The 20,789-nt window shown below is 39.7% G+C and overlaps 2 protein-coding genes across 12 annotated transcripts in view; both read left to right on the top strand.

Annotated features, from left to right (window-relative positions):
• Osbpl8 (oxysterol binding protein like 8) overlaps positions 1-14,675 on the top strand; it is a 135,184-nt gene extending 120,509 nt beyond the window's left edge. For all 11 annotated transcript variants that reach the window (XM_048418196.3, XM_048418195.3, XM_048418194.3 and 8 more), the window contains 5 exons: positions 2,488-2,673; positions 3,358-3,445; positions 7,540-7,645; positions 9,069-9,171; positions 10,676-14,675. In XM_048418196.3, coding sequence (XP_048274153.3) covers positions 2,488-2,673; positions 3,358-3,445; positions 7,540-7,645; positions 9,069-9,171; positions 10,676-10,808 — 616 coding nt within the window. In that variant the 3' untranslated portion in view covers positions 10,809-14,675. The remainder of the gene's footprint in view (positions 1-2,487; positions 2,674-3,357; positions 3,446-7,539; positions 7,646-9,068; positions 9,172-10,675) is intronic.
• Positions 14,676-15,607: 932 nt separating this feature from the next.
• Bbs10 (Bardet-Biedl syndrome 10) lies at positions 15,608-19,464 on the top strand. Its single transcript, XM_048418205.3, has 2 exons — positions 15,608-16,321; positions 16,655-19,464. The coding sequence occupies exons 1-2, from the start codon at positions 15,972-15,974 to the stop codon at positions 18,603-18,605; spliced, it is 2,301 nt and encodes a 766-aa protein (XP_048274162.3). The 5' UTR covers positions 15,608-15,971; the 3' UTR covers positions 18,606-19,464.
• The last annotated feature ends 1,325 nt before the right edge of the window (positions 19,465-20,789 follow it).

Here is a 20,789-nt window from a genome sequence, read left to right as displayed (position 1 = left end):
AGACAGTTTTGCCTATATTGGCAGTTTGTCAGTCACTTTCTTTTGTGTCCTGCAGAATGTCTGGCAAACTCTTTCATGAAGCAGGTACCCTGAAGGACTCTATGACCTTTAGGCAAGTTTAGCAGTCATTTTTCTGTGAGTTATGCGTGTCCAGTTCATACAGCATAACATCAAGCAGTCCAGGCAAGAGCAGTTTCTTGCCCAAATGGATAGCAAACTCCATAAGGAGCCTCTTTGATGCCCATCATCCTCTTGAAGTAGATGGGTGCTGTCAGGAGCAGATGTGTCTCACTGTCATGAAATGTCCTAAGTTCTTAAAAGATTTTAAATGTCATATTCTAAAGTCTCTGAAAGATTTGAAGAATACCTATTTAACTGAAATATATCTCTATATATCTAGAAAGCCTAACTAGCATGACTCTAAGCTTGACTATTAGAGATGATTATCTATTAACCTATATTTCTTAATTATACATTACATTTTTAAATGAACTGCACAAGCAATACCTTAATCAAGAGTAGAAATATACATATAGCAACATTGATCTTAAATTTGTGTAAATAAACCAAGATCCATATCAATGCAAATCTCTATAACATATCCCCCTGTAAATGTAAAGAAATATTTATAAACAATCATTTTAGGGAATTTGGGCATTGTTGTCTAGACTACATTTTGCTGATTGGAGGCCTGTTGATCAGACCTGTCATGGGGTATCCTGTGTGGTAGGTCCATCTCAGCCAGAAGTCCCGAAGCCATCATGGATGTTGGACTATCTGGGACGTTGTTTTATGGGATCTTGTTTGATCAAACCACATTAGTCTGGTAGGGATCCACAGGTTCTCATCCTCTGTGGAAACAAAAGTAGAAGCTCTTTTCCGAAGCAACAAATCCTTAGACCCAAATTTTGAAGTCAGGATACTATATATATATGTGTGTTGGTTTAGCTGAGCAGCCCATACAATGAAATAGCTCTCTGTACTTAGCTCCTTCACAGTCAAAAACCTCAAAGAAAACACAATAGCATACATAATCCATAATCTTTGTATATTCCATCTTTATGTGGCTTATTTTTCTTACTCTATTTCTATTTTTACAAGTTTACTATTTATTCTATTGTCTTTACTCCTTTAATCTACGGCTATCTGTACTATTTACTGTCTATACTCTTCCCCACCCCCTCAAGCCTATGTACATTTATCCAACACTGTGACCCATTTAGAGGTCGTTTTTTTCATATTTATTTATTCTATATATAATATTCTGTCTACATGTGTGCCTGCAGGCCAGAAGAGGGCACCAGACCTCATTACAGATGGTTATGAGCCACCATGTGGTTGCTGGGAATTGAACTCAGGACCTTTGGAAGAGCAGGCAATGTTCTTAACCACTGAGCCATCTCTCCAGCCCCTAGAGGTCATTTTTATATGAATCTTTTTATTGCATATTGATAATAGTTTTTTGACCAGAAGCATTGTTTAAATGGTAAGCAGCTTGGTCACAGCAGCCCTGGATGCTGGCTCCGCCTTTCTCAGGCTTTTAATATGGCAGAGGTAGTTCACCTCCACCTCTGGGAATGCCTGGTGGGAACCCTCCTCACCTCCTCAACTCTGGGTAGCACCATGCAGCACATAAACCTTTTTTATCTGAGTTAAAGCTAAATCTTCCATGTGGCCTGGAAATACCTCTGTGTTTGGCAGTGGGAATCCACTATGTTCTCCTGTCTGAGCACTTCTAGCAGACCTGATCCCACCACCTGCCCAGGCGGGGAGCCATGAGTCATGGCATGGTCTCAGCTACTTTCCTCCCAACTCCTTAGAGGGCACAAAAACATCTGGACTGAAGTGGGTAGTGGGCATCAGCCCCAAATGTTTCAGACCACGTTAGCGTGCCATTCTCTTGGTGGAGACTGCTCGTTTGTTTCCCAGCCTCCTGGAACTGAAATAACCACACAGAAACTGTATTATTTAAAACACTGCTCCACTAATGCATATTTTTAGCTAGCTCTTGCATCTCAGATGAACCCATTTCTCTTATTTTATATTTTACCACGATGCTCGTGGTTTACCAGTAAAGTTCTCAGGTGTCTGCCTCCTTCAGTGGCTATATGGAGTCTCACTGACTTCGCCTGCTTTCTCACAGCATTTAGTTAGTTTTCCCACCTAGCTCTATTCTGCCCTATTACAAGCCAAAACAGCTTCTTTATTCATTAAACAAAAGCAGCACATATACGGAAGGACTTCCCACACCATTTTAGAACACATGCCATTGATTTCTCTTGTCAAAAAAGAATTTAATCTTCATTTAGTGATTGTTGCCTATTCAAGGCGTTGGGTTTTGTTTCTTGACTCATTTCTAAGCATATAAGTGTTGTCAAAGTCATAAATCCACATGAGCAATATTTGCTCTCAACAAAAAATCTGTATAATTTAATTTTTCTTGTTGATTTTTTTAAATATTATTTTTTACACTTATTTACTGTTTAGACTCTGGCAGCGAGTAACAAGAGCTATAAATGCCAAAGACCAAACAGAAGCTACTCAAGAGAAGTATGTTTTGGAAGAAGCTCAAAGACAAGCTGCCAGAGATCGGAAAACAAAAAATGAAGAATGGGCTTGTAAGTTATTTGAACTTGATCCACTCACAGGAGAATGGCACTATAAGTTTTCAGAGTAAGTAATTTAAACATTTATTTTAAAAAATATATTAGCATAATTTTTGGCTTTATATTTCTAGTATATTTATTATCAACATGAATTAGGGCGACTTTTTATTTTACAGACGTTATAAGAATTTATGTGTATGTGTGCCAGCTTCTGTACATCTGAGTGCCGTGTGCCCGCGGGAGCCCATGAAAGTCAGACAGAGCTCCTGGTCCTGGTGTAGTGGACGGTTGTGAGCCACCGTGTGGGTGCTGGGAACCGAACTCTGGTTCTCTGCAAGAGCCGTAGGTGCTCTTAACCACTAAGCCACCTCTTCAGCCCATAGTGTGAAATTTTACTTTGATTTATTCATTTAATTTTTTGGGACAGGGTCTGACTATGTTGCTCTGGCTGTCCTGGAACTTGCTATATAGATCAGGCTGGATTCAAACTTAGAGTTCCGCCTACCTCTGTCCAGTACTTAAATTAAAAGGTGTGCACCATTATATCTGGCTTCACAGTGTGACATTTTAAACTTGTTGTTCTGTTATTTACTTTACATTCTGTGATAGTAATTAATTTTCCAAATAAGCTAAGAAGATAGATATAGACAAACAAATCTTAGGATTAAACCAGTCTTTGTAATTACTTAATTAAAATCTAATAAAAAGAAATTGAGTTCTGTGGCTATTTAAATTTCTTTTTTGTATTTAGTACCCGACCATGGGACCCACTTAATGATATGATACAATTTGAAAAAGATGGTGTTATCCAGACCAAAGTGAAACATCGCACTCCAATGGTAAGTAACAAAAAAGTAGCTAGGTCCAATAGGCATATAAATTTGCTAAATCTTTAGTATCCATGATAATTACATTTAAAATTTTAGGTAAGTAAAGAGACATAACAGATAACTCCAAGTTTTTGATACACCCCAAACACACACATACACACACACAAAAATAGAATCTACCAAAAGTCTCCAAATATTGAACCATTTGCAGCAACTAAGGGAATGAAGGACCAAGAAAGGACTTCAAAGTAGTAGGAAAACATTATAACCTTATAGGAGTCCTTCCTCACCTCTTCCTGGGCACACTTCCAGGCTTGTGAGGTCTGTATTCCAGTGTAAGTCCCTGATGCCAGAAGGAAGAAAGCAGACCACACACGTGTATACAGCCATGCAAGCGTGCACACACATACACACACACACTTCACCTCTCAGGGTACCTGCTGCCTAGAAGGCACATGAGAGTATCAATAACATGAAATTATACAATATGAATTAAACATAAATGTGAGAGCTGAAAAGTAGAGTACTAGGAAAGTTTGCTAGATAATCTAACAACAGACTTAAGTAGGTACAAGACAAAATCGGTCACATGAGAGATAAAGCTATTCAAATTATCCTGTATGGAGAGGAGAGGGGGCAAATGGATGGAAAGGTAAATAGAACCCTAAAGGTCCACAGGAGCACCCTCTGATGGGTCATGTGACTTACAGAGTCCACAAGGAGATCAGAGACAGAGATGGATGAAACATCCTTAATTAAAGGCTCCCATATGCCCAGTGTTGATGACAGTAGGAATCTGTAGATCGAAGTCCAACTGTCTGAGTAGAGTAAGCTCAGACTGTTGAAAGCCAGAAAAGGCAGCAGGAAGGAACACGTAATGTTTCTGTTAGATAATATTAAAGATTCCTAAAAGTCCCAGGACAACTTTAATGATCAACTCTGGCAACATTGCAAGGTATAAAATGGACTCACAGATAATATTTGTGTTTCTATATAGTGAGGAATCACAAAGGGAAATTAAAAAAGCAGTTCAGTTTAAAATAGCATCCAGAAGAGTAAAATCCTGGCAATAAATATAACTAAAATGTGGAAGATTTGTATGGTGAGGACTGTAAAGTGTTGCTAAGGAATTTCAATCAGACATAAGAAGTGGAAAGACTGTGTCTAGACTAGAAGAGTTGAAGTCATCACAGTGCAGTGCTGCCCAGAGCACTGCAGACGTGGGAAAGCCATCCTCAGACTCAAGTGGACTGGGAGGGTTCAAGCATAGATAAAACAATCTCTCTTTTTGTTTGTTTGTTTGTTTTAGGGCAAAGTTGAAGACATTTTCAAAGTTTATCACAAAGCCACAGTAACCAAAGCAGTCATTTGAATAGAAGGATAGGCGTGGTAGATAGGCCAGTGGAAGAAAATGAGTCTAGTTGTAAACCCATAGAAAATCACGTGTAAGGGGCTGGACAGATGGCGCTGTACTTAAGAACACTTGTTATTCTCCCAGAAGACTTGGGTTCCATTCCCAGCACCCACATGGCAGCTCCATCCACCTACAATTCTAGTTCTAGGGCATCTGCACCCTCTTCTGGCCTCCTCAGGTACTGCATGTATGTGGAGACACACTCAGGCAAACACTCATATGCATAAAATAAGTTTTCAAAGAAAGTTTTAAAATTTATGTCAATGATTTCTCCCACTCCTTAGAAAATTAGTAGTCTCTTGAACAAATCCACTCAGGCACATCCACCTGATTACTACTGTACAGAAAGTAACTTAGAATAGATCTGTACATAAAATGAGATGTAAGACTATACAATTTTTAGAAAACAATCTAAGTCATGAATTTGTGTGTAAAAATAGATTCTTAATAAGACTTTAAAATCATTAATAGCAACAACAACCAGAGCTAAACTATAGACAGCTGTACAGTTAAAATACTTGGTGCTCCTATAGGGGACCTGAGTTTGTTCCCAGCACCTACACAGCAACTCTCAGTTGTCCCTAACTCCCATTTCAGGGAATCTCATGCCCCCATGTGGCCTCTCCCAGCAGCAGGCACACGTGTGGTCCTTAGAGTTTCAGGCAAAGCACCTTACACAAACAAGCAAACCTCACTTAAGCATCATCAAAGAGCTGCTGCCATGAAGAAGGCAGAAGGAAAGGTTACAGAATGAGAGAAATCATTTGTTAATTGTTTATCTAACAATGTTTAAATATCCAAAATATGTAAGAGTCCCTGACTTAACAAAAGATATCCTGGTTTTAAAAAACAGGCAAACGGCTTGATTAAACATTTCTTCAAAAAAGATACACAAATGTCCAAAACACTTAAAATTGTTAATATTAGTATATGAAATGCAACCCAGAACCACAATTAGTTTGTCTCATCCCACTTAATATGTAATTAAAAAATTAAAATAGAAAATAAAGTGTTGGTGAAGGTATGGGGAAACCAGAGCCCCAGTACATTGCTGATTTGAATGGAAAACTTTGCAGCCAGTGGGGAAACACAGTTTAGCAGGTCCTAAAAGAATATATAATACAAAATTACCATGTGACCCAGCTCTTGTACTCCAAAAGAGTTGAAAATCAGAAGTGGAAATGCAATGTAACAGTACTGATTGCAGGATAGTCACAGTGGCCAGAAGAGAGAGGCAGTGCAGGATCCACCAGCATAAGGTGCATAAACAAAACAGTCTGTTCATAGTTTATTATTTACTATCAATAGTACATGATTAATAAATATATCCTGTATTTGTTAATGAGTTTGCCTACTAATAAATATTATTTATGCATGAAATAATTAAATTCTGCTCCACACTACAACATGGACAAATTCTAAAGGGCAAATATTCTATGGTTTCTAAGTAGGCAAGTTTTCAGAGTCAAAAAGTAGATTACAGTGTCCCAGCGACCTGAGGAAGGAAAGAGTGAGGATCTAGAGACTCTGAAGATGGGTATACAGTATTGCGAAATAATTAATGCTAGTGGGCTGTATACAGTAGCTTTAAAATGGCAAAACTCTATCATATATACATGCTATCACAATTTTCAAATGCAAAATTTTGTTTGGATTTATTTTTTTCAGATAGGGACTCCCTATGCAGTCCTGGCTAGCCTGGATCTCACTATGTAGACTCTTCTTCCCTCACACACAGAAACTCACCTGCCTCTGCCTCTGCTGAGATTGAGGTGTCCACTGCCATGGTGGAGACGCATGAGACACAGATCACAACGAGTGTGTGTCCTTCCCTCACTGCCGACCCCAGTTGTCACTCTGATGACTCCAGTGTTCCCAGCCTGCCTTCTTAGTGTCCATTATACACATGTGTAAGATCTTATACCGCTATCCCAAGGAGTAACCAGGGATACGCCCGTTAGGCTAGTGAAGGTACATATGGAGTTATAGATGTGTGACCATTGACTTTGCTTCTCAGCTTCCATAGCATCTCACCTTGTGATTCCTTCCTCTTCTGCATTTAGGTTTTAAGTTGTGGACTGGTGACCAGAATTATAAACCTATTAATTATTATTCTACAGTTTATTATTCCACAGAAAATTTAATCCTACTTAATGTGTAATACACATATGAATCTTATGCCTACACATAGATGTTTTTAGTAAGTGTAGGTGTACTGTAAAATAGTAGTATATTTTCTGTTTACCATAAACTGCCTACACCTAACATTGTCCAATGGGAATGTTCCAACATTGAGAACAAGATAAGGATTTTCTCAACACTGCTGCTGAAAACCCTGACAATGCTATGAGAAAGAGATGCAGCAGTTGGGGATGTATTTGTGTTGGTTTGTATATGTTTAAAGGTACCAACCTAATAGCCTCGGCACTGCTCTGTGAAGGAGAGAGCGGGTGTATGCGTACAGGTCAGGAATGGGAGGGAGATAACTTCATACATTTCTTCTTTGTAGTCTCTGTACCCAGTGAGAATCAACTAAGATAGTGGATTGCTAAGTACAGTGCATCTTTCTTGCTAAATTTCATTAGATTGTTTGTGCTTTGACTCCCAAGCATCACGCCCGTCAGTGCTTTTGACAGTTGTGCAGGTGGTTTAGCTATATAGTGCAATCTCGCATAATATGATTTTTCAGGTTAGTGTTCCAAAAATGAAGCATAAACCAACAAGACAACAGAAGAAAGTGGCAAAGGGCTATTCCTCCCCAGAGCCCGACAACCAGGACTCATCTGGAAGTGAAGGTAAAGATATTTACTGCAGACTGTTAGATGGGAACAATCTTAATTTTTTTACTATGCTATTAGGTGTATATAAGTGGTTTTCAAATGAACTGAAGAGTGTAGAGTCTATAAGGAGACAGGACTCAGGTGTGAGTGCTGTCATGGATGGAGTACAGATGAGCTGGCTCTAAGGTGAAGGATGGGATGAGAAAGGGAAGCTTTCAGATGAGAAACGCTACAGTAGCAGCTCCTGTGGCCTTTTGGTGAAAATTTGTTGATTGAATTAAGAAGCATATTTATTTTTAACTTTTGAATCAGTTCATTTTCAAAAAGAGTTCCTCATTCCTAATGTAAACTAGTCGTGTTTGGATGGCACAAGTGAGACTATAAATATGTAAAACTCGTGGACTACTAGATTAAATAGTGTCTTGACCTGTGTGGACTGTATTGAGCTATATTGAGATACAATTAAGAAGGGACAAGGTAACATCTTAGACACTGTAGGAAACTGAAAAAGAAATTTTTAGAAATCTGCCTTAAACACAGTGTTTGAGTTTCCTGACAGAGGCAACACTAGAATAATAAATAGTCAGTATGAGGACATGGATGATGGGTGATGAGGGGCTTAAAACAAAGGAGCTCAGTCTGGGTTGGGAAGTTTCTTGGATGATCCCTGATGACTCTCCAGGGACTTGCTACCCCATGCTTGGGTCATGCCCGGGATAGCATCCTGAACTAAACTAGCTAAGTACTAAGTACGGTGATGTAGGTGATAGCAGCAAAAGAATCTACAAAGTTACTGTCCTTTTATAGCAAAGGATGCTGAACAGGAACTCTGAACCTTGAAAACAGTTAACCTGTGCAAGGTCACAGAGCCCATGGGATAGGGGAGTGAAATGGTACTTGATGTAGGATATCTCTAACTCTTCAATTGACCCTCTTTTCAATACCACTGGATTTTCTATAGCATGCCTGGTAATATTTATTGACCACTTGGTGCCTTACAACTGTGTGAAATTGGGGCAATCCTATTAGCCTTAGTTTAAAAACCTTGAGAGAAAGATCTGAGCGCGCATCGGAAGGGAACGAAGCTAACAGCAGCACTAGGAGTCGAAGGTCCCAGAAAGCCGAGTTTGTCAGATCTGTGCCGGCAGCTGGGGGGAGAAGAGAGTATTAGTTTCTCAAAATTAATATAGGTTTTAAATGAATTATTTTTGTCTGTTTTAATGAATTAAAAATAAAACTGATTCCCCAAGCTAAGTAATTTGTAAGTACTCTGTGCATTGTTCCAGCTTTGATTTGATATGTTCAGACTTTATAAAAACAGAGCATTTATTTAATAATCTGTAGGCCATTCAAGCCAATGTGTAGAAAATTTTTATTGTAAAAGTCATTAAATTCCTCTATAGACTGTGACCACAACTTCAATCTAAATGTCTTTTAGCTCAATCTGTAAAGCCGAGTGCACGAAGAAAGAAGGGAATAGACCTGGGAGACATTCAGAGTTCCATTGAGTCTATAAAACAAACACAGGAGGAAATTAAAAGGTAATATGTTCTAACAGTGAACAGTTGTTTGAGTCCAGAGGAGTAAAAACCCTGTTAAGGGAATTCATGAGAACTTTACATTTTTATAACATTGTAAAGTTTAAAAATAGAGTCCAGGCCTCTGTTGCCTGAAGTCTGAAGCTTACAAAATTCCTTCCTCACTGAACTAGTAGGGGAAATGGAGTTATGATATTTTTTCTCTGAGGGTAGAATGTTTTATTGCTAATAGCATGCTAGGAAGATAGCTGTGTTGTGTGTGGAGACCAGGTTGTTTTTGAGAAAGCTGACGGACGTGCTTGTTCTTGCGTCCCCTTAGTGCAGGACTGATGTGTAATTGTAATGTGTCGCTTCTTAAAATACCTGAAGTACTTGTATAGCAGTGGGTAAATGGTCACTACCCTGAGACCAGGACTGTCCACATGCACACGCACACATGTCCCTTCATGATCCAGTACCTAACAGTTATTAACACTTAACAGAAGATCCTGGAGGAAAGACGTTCCTGTTCCTGTTCCATTACTGAAACTAGCTACATGAACTTTTAAAATGTTCAGTATTAAACCTGCTTGCTTTCTATGCATGGATCAGTGTTGGATGTATGTTCAGGGCATCTTTCTCTATTCTTGGAGCTGCTATTTTATCTCCAGCCTCATCGTTGTGCCCCATCCTGTCCTATGAAGCTTCTCCCATCAACCATGCCCTGTGTGCATGCTCATATCTGGACCATTGCCCTTACTGCAGCTGGCTTCTCAGATTGCCCCTCTTTCCTCTGTGGCGGTGCACACCTCTGGTCACAGCGCTGAGGGGCAGAGACAGGCAGATCTCCAGCCTGGTCTAGGCAGAGCATTCCAAGGACCCTGCAGAGCTGCTGTCGTGTGCTGTTAGCGCCACAGGACTGTGGCTCCTTCAGAGCAGACGGAATGACATGTGCATCTTGTCTATTATCCTGCCTTAATGAAGCCTTAAGTTGGTGTCCCTCCACAAAAAAAAGTAATGGTGATTCACTCACAAGTTGCTTTTAGCCAAAAACATTTAAGATGTCATGAAGATGTTATATTTCATGACTAAATTTACATTTTTGTAGCATAAGAAAGGCTGTTGAATATTCTTCAACTTGAGAGGAAATCTGTTGCATTTTTTTTCCCTTGGAGAATTTACAGTTTTTACTCCGCTCTTGTCTCTCAATTATAGATACAAGAAACCTAGCCAACTGAAGAACAAATACTTTTCTTAAAACCACCGTTTTAACAGAGATGATAATATATTTTTGTATCATTAAACTGTGATAATTCTGTTGAATATGTCAAAGTAAATCCAGTGTACTTAAAGCACATTAGCCTAAATCATGGCATCTCAGGTCTTGGTTAGAGTAGTAATTGATTGAACTAGTTACTTGAGGTAATGTAGTTAGACACTTTGTGACAGTATAGTAACTGTTATAATAACGTTTTGTGCTAACATTTCTGAGAAAAAAATATGAAATTTATTGTTGCTTATTTTTTAGAAATATTATGGCTCTTCGAAATCACTTACTTTCAAGTGCACCTGCTACGGATTATTTTCTGCAACAGAAAGACTACTTCGTCATTTTCCTTCTGATTTTGCTTCAAATCATAATAAACTTTATGTTTAAATAGGAGTTCTCAACAGTTGACTCCGTGAACTGGAAAGATCAGCCTGGGACCAGTTCTTATTGGTTTGCTCTTTAGTAAAGCATCACAACATTTCAACTAGGAGATAAATGTAGAAGTGTCCGCCTCCTTCTTACATCTTTTATCCTTCACCCAAAACAAGAGCTGTTCTATTTGATCATTAAAATTGGCTTTGTGTTAAGTGCCAGAACACTTTTGTGAGACTGTGCTTACATGTGTGTATGCTAAACCCACATGTGTACACAAGAACTCTTCCCTGACAGCAGTGTCTGTGCTCTGCCGGATGTTATGACATATTCTGATACCATTGTTCATGACAAAATGTCATTATATTATAAATATGTATAGTCAACTGTTTTCTTCAGGAGACTGGCATACAACTTTCATTAAGGAATTACAGTGGGAAATGATAGATATATAATAGACATACTATGACTAATTCAGTACATTATACTGTTAAAACCATCTCCAAGGTATCTAGCTCGGTTGTCTTAGAAACACCAAGAAAAGTGTGAGTGGTAAGAATTAATATATCGTGAGAAACAAGTAGAATGTTTTAAAGAGTTTACAGAAGATTTTCTAACCCCTAGAACTTAATGTTGCAGATATAGGTGTATCGTACTTATATATACACATATATATATCAATATTAAAGATCAGTATGTAGCTACATGGATCTATATGTTGCAATCCCACCTTAAGCACTGGCTGACAGATGATCAAGTTTATTTGCCATCCTTTCCTGTTTTAAGTCAGCTGGTCTAGGATGTCTTCCAGATGTTAGTGTTTATAGGCTATGTGAAATCCTGATAATTTAGCATTTTCTTTATGAAAAACATTTTAGCATTCATTTCGACACTAGAGTGCTCAATGGAAAAGTAGAAGAGAAAAATTCTAATATTTTACTTCTGAAGCCAAAAAAAAAAAAAAGGCAGGAAGAAAAGACACTGCAGTGGCCTTTATTTTAAAAACATTAAAATCAATTTGCTTACGTGTGCAATAAGTTGAGCATTTGAGAATATCAAGTTATGAAGTTTATCATCTCCTTCCATCGTCCCGTGGCAAGCTAGTTCTGTACGAGTCCTTCTGTTCCTGCTCAGGCAGGTTTGTCACTAAGGGTTTTTGCCTGTTTCTTCAGTTCAATATTTTGGCTTTTTATTATTGTCAAAACCTGTTCTTTAAAAGGTAATTAAGTTTTGGAACATATCATGAAATTTAGATTTCTCTGAACTACAGGTTTCAGAAAGGTTTATACAGTGAAAGGCTAAGAGCGGCTGTTGGCGTGGCTCCACCTGCCTTCGGCTAAGGAGCTACTGAGGTGCAGTCAGCTCTGTGTGAGGGATACAAAGCCAGAGATGGCCGGCACAGTGCTGAGACCATATGGAGCTGTCTTCAGTACCTGGGTTCCCATGAAAAGCCATCCCCACACGGTGTTAGCAAAACAACGCTGTATTTCATATGAAAATAGTTTAAACTTTTAACAGCTTAAACAAGGTATACCTGTATCCAGTATTTCATCCTTATGGAGTTTTGGGTCATATTTCATATTTGTCAATATATTTTTTTGTATTCATATTCTACTACCAATATTATGCTCAACTGCCTATTCATTGATGTGATATTTTGTAAATATTGTACAACTTGATCTTTATATGATTTTAAATTAGTATTAATTTATATTATATATAACTTAATTGGTTGATTGCTAAAAGTTGTTTCATCGTTAAGCCCTGAAATGTTCAATTGTTGGTGACCTTAGGGCACTGTCTTACTCCTTTGTATTGTTTCGTGTGGTTTGAACAGGGCTCTATTTGTATTGATATCTGAGACTGGAAAGGTAATTGTTTTTTTTAGTTTCACTTCAGAGCTGATGTTAATGGGTCCTTACCCAAGGAGTCAGACTAATGAACAGGGTGACTGTTTCTTATACACTGAAGGCTTATGTTCAGTCGGATGTTTCTCTGACGCTTTTAGTGGTATGAGTTTCTTTCTGTGAACTGAACCCAAAACTCAGGAATTGCCGGATTCATATGTAAGTCCTTTAAATAGTGTATAATTGACCTTGAGGTTAGCCAGACAGTGTGACTTGACTTTGAACATTCTGACCTGAGGGTGATCTCTCTTCATAAGTGAATTCATAATGTGTGACTCACCGTTCCAAACCGTCTGAAAACTACACATGGTTTCTCGGGTTTGTGACTCTATGACCAGTTTTCTTCATTTATCTAAAACATTATCTTCTCACACGAAACTTTAGATGAGAAGTAATAATTATTGGCATTTTCATGTTTCAGTTGTTAAATGTCTAGCTGTCCCCCATTCAGTGAGATGCTGCTGCCTGGAAGAGAGAGCAGTAGGCGCATGGGCCGCAGAGTGCTACAGCAGTAGACAGCGTGCAATTCCTGTCGCTACTTTTCTTGTCTGACTTAGAAAGGCACAGTGGTAGTCTTTGTCACAGCTCAGCTGACAACTGCATTCCACTGAAAAGTTGGCCTTGTAAGACACAATCCTCATTTACTATTTCATGCTTTTGTGCCTTTAAGGAAATATTTTTCTTATTTTGTGTTACAGAACTATAATGTGTTCAAAGTGTTTTGTAGGCTTACTTGTCATAAAAGGGTCATTTCTCTGTCACTTTATTTCCTTTTATATAGCTGAAGAATATGTAAACAGTAACGCTGTACTTTTATAAGGATTTGTCTAGTTACCAATTTCAAATATATTCTTACTCAGACATCACTAAAGTAAACCTGTCAGATTATTCTGAGTATTGTAAACAGTGCCTTTTTGATGGAATTCACACTGTTTTGGGTGTCAACTCGTGCCATATTCACAGACTTGTGGAAGGCAGTTTTAACTTTTTGAAGATTATCTTCATCAAAATTTTAAGAGCAAATGTATAAAATTTCATCTTTTTCCAGTGTTTAGCATTTCTAGTCAGCAGTAAATAGTTTTGTTTTGCTTTTTTGTCTTATGTACAAGGATGATGGCATAAAATGAGCCATACATGAGTCTGCAGATTATTTTAGATTATGTTAAATATACATAAAGAAAATATTCATGTTTATATCAAATTTTCCAATTTGACCTATAGGGGGGAGCCTCCCATAATTCAATAAGTTTACATTTCAATCTCTTTCTTATTTGACTAAGTGTATAAAGAGATTCCTTAAAATGTATAACCTGCCACCGCTGCATAATTTGGTTTCATTTTGTTACATATTTTGTGGGTTTAGTATATCCACTTTTTGTTACAATTATGATACTATTTTGTTACAGTTTTTAAATGAAGATGGACTTTTAAAATTGTACAGGACCAGTGTCTTATTAATAAGATTAGCATATTTAGTGAGAGCCACAGGAAAACCTTGACGAAAATGAATGTGTCTATACTCCATGAGATATTTAGAAAAATTAGCCTCTTCATTTGTCATGAAAACTGTTTCAATACCATAATATTGCAATTCTTTATTTGAAAGAAATGCCATGAAACATTTGAATGATGAGCCACAGACCTTCGGTTGGATTTACTTTCACTTTTTGGCATGTTAAATTTAATTTTAAATACATCAGTTAATGGCTGTTTTTAAAGTCAAGCACTACCACTGGTCAGTTTTGTATGATAGGCTATAAGTGTGTTGTTACCTGCAGTGTAAGTATAGCACACTGCTGAATTCTCTTAAGGTGCATAGTTAATGTATAGATAGTCACAGGCGGTTTTGTAATGTATACATTTCTAATCTATTATTCCTAACCTGTTACGTTTGCAGAGAGAAAAGAATTTTTCTACTGATATGTAAAATTATGTTAACTTCTACTAGTAGGTATTCTAAATAAACTTTTTAAAAGCAATCTGTGATCCAATGACTCCTGATATAATGTAGTAACTAAATTCTCTTTTTTTATTTATTTTGCTTTGTTTTGGGGGGGTGTGTGCAAAAGGCTTGACAGGGATTTAATGGAACCCTAATGTATATGTTACTTGGCACTTTAGAGTCTTTCTTAATAAGTAGATATTATACATAGTTCATACATTAAAACTGAGGTTCAGAGTTTCTAAATGACCCTAAGAACTACACAATAAGGATGAAAGCAGTCTCTGAAAAGGTGCAGGTGTTTTGAGTCATATCTACACAGTGTGTTCAATCAAGTAGAACCTTGATTGTAGTATTTAAATGTTTGAAATAACCCACTACTTAAGTCTATATTAAGATAATGTCACGTGATGAATACAACCAGGTTTAAAAAAAAACATTACCATTAAACATTAAATGTTTTCCCCTCCAATCACCTGAACCTCAGATAAGTTCAGGAAAGTTTTACCCAATTTCCTCCTTTCTCCCCCTTCTAGCTTACCCCTCAAAATTTATTTGCTACTTCTAGGAATAACAGGAGAACCTACAGTTTTCTTTTCTGCATTGGAATATGGAGTAGGGGGAAACCTGTTAAACATCAGTGTGTATCTAGATCACTTTCCTGCTAATATTGACATGTTTGTTCTGCATTCTTGTGGATATAACAGCCCAGGAGTGATGGCCCACCCTAAGAATGTTGTGGGTAAATTGACAAATTCTTGAATATACTTTCTCTGAGTTAGAGCTGTACAAAGTACTTTCTATTGTACCCACCTCAGAACTGAATTTTTAATATATATATTAAATATATATATTACATAAAATTTTTAGTATATATAATATATATATATTTAAATGAGGAAAGCAGGGACCACAGAAGTTATTTTCTGAATGTCACGGATGATTGACTGGAAGGACCTCAGAAGACTGTGTTTTAATATGAAACATTTCTGCTTGGGGGTTGTATGCAATACACAGGGTTAATATATGTGGAATCGTACCAATAGGTCATCAATGTGAATAAAGGGAAAACGTCTATCATTTCTGCTCAAGTGGTGAAACTAGTTGGGGTTTCTTAGACACCTGAACGCAGTAAAGGTCGCACACCCCAGCGGAAGACAGGTTAAAAAGGGCGGTGGCCAATCTCCGAGGCCGTCCTGCATCCTAAAACCGTGTGCGTGACGTCAGGAAAGCGGTTGATACAGTGTGGGCCCTGTAGGAGCAGACAGACAGATAGACCCGGGACGGGAACAGAACCCGCGGAGTGCAGACCTAGCAGAGCGGTGAGTGCGGGATGGCGTCAGGAGACACCACGGTCTCCTCAGTCTCCGCCGGCGCCGGGCGGTTTCCAATGCCCCGCAGAGCCCAACGGCTGCACTTCCGGCTTCCTCCCCGCCTCTTCCGGCCCCGCCCACCAGCGGTCCGGCTACGCAGACGCGGTCGGCTGGACCCTGAATCCATGGCGTCTCCGGGGTCCGTGACCGCGGCGCTGCGGGTGGCTGAGGTGCTCGAAGCCATCGCGAACCGCTGCGTGGGGCCCGAGGGCGGGCTAGTGTTGTGTACGAAGCCCACCGGCGAGGTGCTGCTTAGCCGGGATGGAGGCCGCCTCCTGGAGGCGCTGCACTTAGAGCATCCCTTAGCCAGGTACCTCGCGCCCCCTGCCGTCCGCCAGGCCCGCAGTCTCCCTCGGTCTCTTTATCATCCGGTCTTGAGACCAGGGACCCCCGTGGGAAAATACGATCTTGTAAGACCAGTGCACACACCGGGTTAGCATGCTGTCCAAAACGACTCGTCCTGGACCCCAAACCTCATCAGCTACCTAGAACATTTCACTTTTCCCGCCCCTGGGATCTTAGGATAGAACAAAGTAGCTTAAAAAAAAATAAAGATAAGTCTGTGTGTCAAAAGGACGATAGTCTTTATGTCTGTCTGTAGCTTTTAACTTGGCACCAACTTTTTTTTTTTCTCCCTATACAGGATGATAGTGGCATGTGTTTCCAGTCACCTTAAAAAAACAGGAGATGGTGCTAAAACATTTGTTATTTTTCTTTGCCATTTACTCAGAGGACTTCATGCAATCAGAGAAAAAGATCCATTCACTTCTGAAAATATTCAAACCCATGAAAGGCACTGGAAAAACTGTAGTCAGTGGAAATCTGTTTCCCAGGCTCTTCTAACGTTTCAGACACAAATACTAGACCGTATCGTGGACCAGTATTTAAGCAGGCACTATTTGTCTGTGTTTTCTTCATCCGCTAAAGGAAGAACACTGCGCAGGCGCTCTTTAGAGTCACTCCTAGAAGCGTATTTTTGTGGACGAGTGGGACGAAACAATTGCAGATTCATTTCGCAGTTGATGTGTGACTACGTTTTCAAGTGCATGGCTTGTGAAAGTGGGGTCGAAGTGTTTGAGTTGATGGACAGCTGTTTTTTCGAACTGAATGTTGGTGTCTCAGGCCTTCCTGTTTCAGCGTCTAGAATTGTGGACGGCCTTGTGCTTCACCGAGACTTCTCTGTGTATTGCCCAGCAGATGGTGACATTCGGATGGTGATGGTCACAGAAGCCCTCCAGCCTCTGTTTTCATCGTCCAAATCAGAGTTTATGCTAAATTCGGAAGCGCAGTTTCAGGCCTCTCAGTGTTGGATCGTGGAGAGGACCGAGGCAGTAATGAAACATTTGCAAAGTCAGAATATAAAACTGCTCCTGTCCAGCGTGAAGCAGCCAGACCTGGTTGTTTACTGCGCAAGACTACATAGCATATCCGTGGTGGAGTGCTTATCAGCTGAAGAGGTTTCTCTCATCCAGAGGATCACTGGCCTTCCTCCTTGTGTTCTGCCACGGGTCACTTCACAGGGTGAGATTTTGCATACGACTTCGGTGAAATTTTGTAAACCCCTCATCCTTAGGTCCAAAAGGTATGTTCATCTTGGCTTGATGAGCACACGTGTGTTTATACCTCACTGTATGATCCTTTGTGGACCGGTTCCAGGTCTTGTTCAACAGCATGAGAGTGCCTTGCATGGGGCGTTTAAGATGCTCCGGCACTCGTTTACTGACCTTGATCTAAATTACATTATACAAGCCGAGGACCAGTGCGACTCCAGTCCCCTTGCTTCTAACAGTAGCAGAGACAGTCATCACCTACCAGAAATTGGTAAGTATCAAGACATAACCGTAAAGAACAAAAATAAATCGGAAAGCACTCAAACGTATTTAGTATATTCAAATCTGGTGGCTTCAGATACAGAATTAGAAATGCCTGTGCCATGGTCAGCGCAGAAGGAGACACCGATAGATGCATCTCCAACAGGTGATATACGGAAGTGCTTGTCTCCAGAAAGAAACTGGATAATTGAGGGCTGTGAACTGTCGATTGAGAATAATTCTACTGGATACCCTACAGCAGAAGACACTAGAACAGAAATTTCTTACGAAAATGTACAGGTCATAAGTAATCCTGGGAAAGGGTACACATTGCCGGTGATATACAAGTCCCTAGAGGCATGTACTTCCCGGGGTTATTGTTCATCCACTATACCAGCAGGCTGTGTTCTGCCAGTGGGTGGTCATTTCGAGATCTTGTTGCATTGCTGTCTTCTCAACTATGCCAAGCAGTGTCGGCAATCAGCTGAAGCCACGGTTGGTACGTTGATAGCTAATGCACTTTTAGGCATCCCTAAAATCCTTTGCAAGCCTCAGAAGGGAAAGGTCAGCTTTCCACACACATACCTACGCTCTCTCCACGCACTGCAAACCGGTCAACCCGTGGTAAATGGCCAGTCAGGACTGGAGCCAGTAGCTGGGAAGTACCAGTTACTAACTTCAGTTCTTCAGTGTTTGGTGAAAATACTAACCATTGATTTAATAATCAATATTAAGAGACAACCTCAGAAAACTAGCGACGAAGATTCAGAAGATGAACTTTAACACTCCAAGTTTTTTTGTTGCTCAAACTTTGAATCGGGAGCCAGGGAGAAGGCAAACTCGAGGACCTGTGGTTAATAATGCCCAGGGCCCACTGGCTGGAAGGAGAGGAGTGTTAGGAAAAAAATTTATTCAACTCAAACTAAAAATTAAAACAGACTTCTGGCTGACTTTCAAGTCAATCCAATCATTAAATACATTGACTCTCAGACCATTCACATACAAATATCGGTTCTAGGGAACAAAACCTGGCTAAAAATGTCTCTCTCCTGTTATATACCTGTCTCAGGTCTGTGTTAGCCTGTGTCTAAGGGAGTGTGTCTCTAATTTCCCTTTGCTGTATTTTTTCCACTTCATTTCCTTAAACTTTCTGTATTTCATGTCCTCTCCCGGTTTGAAAGAGGCCATGAAATGCCATCTCACGTTGTTCCTAACCATGATATAAAATGTGTTTGTTTGTTTGTTTGTTTGTTTGTTTTTAATTTACTTATTTATTTATTTATAAAAATTTCCACTTTCTCCCCTCCTCCCAATACCCTCCCATTCCCCCCACTCCGTCCCCCCTCCCTCTGGGTCTAGGAAGGTGAGCATCCAAACAGACTAGGATCCCAAAAAGCCAGTACGTGCAGACGAAACAAGACCCAGTGCCATTGTCAATGGCTTCTCAGTCAGCCCCCATGTCAGCCACATTCAGAGAATCCGGTTTGATCACATGCTCGTTCAGTCCTAGTCCAGCTGGCCTTGGTGAGCTCTCATTCAATCAGTCCCCATGTATCAGTAGAAAATGTGTTTTATTTAAAATAGTTTTTCTGTGGGAAAAAAATTTGTAAAGCAGTAAATAAAAGTCCAAGTTTCTCTGAAAGCATTTGTGTGTCATTTAGTTTATTTCTGTTGAAAAGAGTTGGGGGCTGGGAAGATGGTTCAGTGGATAACGCATTTGCCACCTGAGCCTGGCACCCTGAGTTTGAGGGGGGAACCAGTTCCACAGAGCTGCCCTCCAGGCTCCACATGTACACTGTGGCACTTTGCATGCACACGAGAAGAGTCAAGTTTCCAAATCTGCACCTTTGATTTATCTGTTCAAAAATGACAACGTTGCGAATTCACCTTTCATAACTGGAAGTTAATGCCAGGAAAGATGGGAAACAGGAAACTTGTATTCTTCCTCTTCTCCTGGCTCCTAAACTTCTGGTAAGGATTTAGTGCAGTTGCATTAAACTAGTATTTTTTAGTTTTGATGTATTGTCAGGATTCAATAGCAACCAATAGTTTGACAGTTATTTCTAGTGTGAATTGACAAGCGTTTGCATGTCACTTTAAGAGCTTCTAGGTACAAACAGCAGTTCCGTGCATCTAGTCATGAATAAGAACAGTGTCTTCTACTTTCAGTAATTCCCTGTAACACCCAAAACTGTGTTTTGTTTACACCAAGTGTTTAAATGCGCGCGTGAAGTAACAGAGTGTTATCACACCCATTCCCCAATACATGTTTCTAGTTTATTCAGTCAGCAGAGCCTCACTGTACAAATCCTAGGTTAGATGCTGGCTCTACTCTACTGTCATGAACTTTCTTCAGAGGTTAATGGATAGATGAACATTGGCTTGTGGTTGGATTTAGGGAAAGTAAAACAGAAACACCTTTACATTTGAGAACTTTCTGACCAGTAATGTGTTTGTAAACTACTGGGCTGGAAAGACAGCTCTGGGAAAAGGGTCTGCTGCACAGACCTGAGGAACTTGCGTCTGGATCCCCAAAACCTACCTAAAAGCCAGACTTGGCAGCACGCTTCTAATTCCACAGCTTGGGACTGCGGGGAGTAGAGACAGAGATTCCTGGAGCTTGCCTGCCAGCCAGTCCAGCCAGTTGGTGAGCTCCAGATTCAGTGAGACTCAAAATAACTGGAAAGCAATAGAGGAAATTCATTCTAAATCACCCCCCACACACACACTGCCGCCATGTGCATTTGCACCTGAACACATGTCTTTGTCTGTATATGTCATGTACCACACAAACCCATAATATCTCCATGCAGTCCCGTGATTACACTCTCTTAAACATTTATGCAATATGATCCATTTCATTTTTGTTGAAATAGGGAGAATGATCCCTTACTGCATTCATAGCTGAATGGACCTACATTAAACTGCTGTATAAATTTTCTGTTGATTTTTAATTGCCTGTCGGGT

Source organism: Myodes glareolus, chromosome 26, assembly GCF_982192425.1.
Source record: "Myodes glareolus chromosome 26, mMyoGla1.1, whole genome shotgun sequence".
NCBI lineage: Eukaryota > Metazoa > Chordata > Mammalia > Rodentia > Cricetidae > Myodes > Myodes glareolus.
This window is presented reverse-complemented; position numbering and strand designations above follow the sequence as displayed.